The sequence below is a fragment of the Engraulis encrasicolus genome, chromosome 9 (assembly GCF_034702125.1).
Source record: "Engraulis encrasicolus isolate BLACKSEA-1 chromosome 9, IST_EnEncr_1.0, whole genome shotgun sequence".
In the NCBI taxonomy this organism is placed as follows: Eukaryota; Metazoa; Chordata; class Actinopteri; order Clupeiformes; family Engraulidae; genus Engraulis; species Engraulis encrasicolus.
The window spans coordinates 50,403,478-50,405,977 of NC_085865.1; the positions used below are offsets into that span (position 1 = coordinate 50,403,478).

The following is a 2,500-nucleotide window of genomic DNA, read 5'->3' on the forward strand; positions in this document are numbered from 1 at the left end:
TGCACCGATACCGATACCAGTATCGGCCGGGGCCCCGATACTGCACTAAAATGGTGGTATCGGTATTGGCCTTGAACTTAGTTCTTTTATATCATAGGTATTTAAAAGGTATAAATAGTTCTACTGGAGTAGGCAGCAGCCTGACAAAGCCATAATAGCAATGGTGTTGCATCCAAGTAGTAGCCTATATAACTTTTCATATATATATAAATTTCAAACAGAGTAATATCGGTATGGTATCGGTATCGGCCGATACTGCACAGTCGGGTATCGGTATCGGGGCTAAAAAATGGTATCGGTACAACACTAACTTCCGCCGCTCAGGTCGCGTAGTTCGTGCTTGGTGTACACGGGGCATAACCCTGCCCTGAACGTCCACTCCTACTCTTGACCCTGGTCGTGTCCCTGTGCTCTGTTCATCTGCCCTGTAGTGAAGCCCAAGATCACCTTCCTGGAGAACCAGACGGCCACGGAGATGCAGGAGCAGGTGACGCTCACCTGTGACGCCACGGGAGACCCCACCCCCACCATCACCTGGAGCTTCGGCCAGCGGGTCTTCACCGAGGGGGAACAGGTACATACAGTATGCCTAAGCTGGGCCAGGACCACTCACATTTGTCAACACATACACACACACACACACACACACACACACACACACACACACACACACACACACACACACACACACACACACACACACACACACACACACACACACACACACACACACACACACACACACATACATACATGCATATGTACATATGCAGGTCGTCATGCAGACTTCACACTATTGAGACATAAAACTGGAATTCCCAAACAGTATAGCGTTCTAAAGTGTGAGTTCTACAGGGTTCTTCTGGAAATCATCAAGAGCATTTATCACAGGGTTTTCACTAGAATGCTCTGGAAAGAGCACCCCTTGTGTTACATCTTAGAGATTTCTCTGGAAAGAGCACCCCTTGTGTTATATCTAAGGGTTTTTTACTGGAAAGAGCACCCCTTGTGTTATATCTAAGGGTTTTTTACTGGAAAGAGCACCCCTTGTGTTATATCTAAGGGTTTTTTTTACTGGAAAGAGTGCCCCTGGTGTATTCAAACTCAAACTCTAGATGCCAGGTCAGGTGACCACAGCATTCAGGTGTTTATGTGCACCAGTGTAGAGGAGTGTCTGTAGATAGGAGGCCAACAGCAAGTAGTCAGTAAGTAGGTGTTGACTCATTGAGAAAAAGTGGATTGGGTTAGCATACAAACTTGACCCGATCGTGTTTGTAAACACACTTGTCATTAGTCCACATAAAAGTATGCAGAGAAATGAATCTAGGCAGTCCAGGCTTTCTTCCTTACATGAACTCCCATTAGACTCTGTGCCTGTATATAGCCAGGTTGGCATTAATGTAGATACATTATGTTTGATTAGCTCAGGCTTGGATGACTATGCACTTGAGGGAGGGCCAGGTTTCAGACAAGACTGAGGCAGTGTGCTATCTATGGGTATACATAGGTTTCCCGTTTACAAACATCCACGCTGTGAGGAGGGACAAGATGCTTAGCAGCAGTTGTTTCCAACAATCAAAGGTTGAAGAGCTTGCAGCCAGGGTTTTGTTTACAAATGGGAAACCCATGTATAGGTGAGGCGAGGAACCGGCCACATCGTCTGTCCGCTTACTAACAATTGGACACCGGAGCTGTCCGTCATGTCAAGTCCATTTAATACAGAACCACATGGCGTCATCACACATTATTGTGGGGGAGTTCCATGCAAAACGCCATTTAACCTCCCAAAACCCTCGCAGTGGACACTGTGTGTGTGTGTGTGTGTGTGTGTGTGTGTGTGTGTGTGTCTGTGTGTGTGTGTCTGTGTCTGTGTCTGTGTCTGTGTCTGTGTCTGTGTCTGTGTCTGTGTCTGTGTCTGTCTGTGTGTGTCTGTGTGTGCCTGTGTGTGTGGGTGGGTGGGTGGTTGTGTGTCAGACATGTATAAAGTAGAAGTAGAAGTATTCCTACTCATGTAATTACGACACTAGTGCATACACTAGTATATTACATAGATTATGCACCATTTATTCCATTGTACTTAATGAGATACAGTAGATACACTGTAAAGAGTACTTCTGCTTTTAGTTCATACACCTCTGGTGTGTTTGTGAGTGTGTGTGCATATGAGTGTGCGTGCGTGCGTGTGTGAAAGAGAGAGATATGTGATTGTCCACATGAGTCTAGTCAAACCTACAGTTGATATACCTCCACATGTTTGTGGGTTGTTTGGGTTTATAATATGGAGGTTGTAAAATGGCTGTCTGCATGTAGAGACAGCTGTGTGTGTGTCTGTGTGTGTGTGTGTCTGTGTGTGCGTGTGTGGTCCTTTCGAAGGACTCTTCACACACATGCCCTCTTCTCTCCTGCAGGACCTTTCCTCTAACGGGATTTATCAGGTAGGGCTCACCTCGCCTGTGCGCCCAGGTACAGTAGCGTAACCATGGCAACCAGCAGAGCCACC

At 46.4% G+C, this 2,500-nt stretch overlaps 1 protein-coding gene across 2 annotated transcripts in view; it reads left to right on the plus strand.

Annotated features, from left to right (window-relative positions):
- The window catches only part of ncam1b (neural cell adhesion molecule 1b), a 253,942-nt gene that overhangs the window by 154,981 nt on the left and 96,461 nt on the right, over positions 1–2,500 (plus strand). For both annotated transcript variants that reach the window (XM_063207333.1, XM_063207334.1), the window contains exon 8: positions 432–574. In XM_063207333.1, coding sequence (XP_063063403.1) covers positions 432–574 — 143 coding nt within the window. The remainder of the gene's footprint in view (positions 1–431; positions 575–2,500) is intronic.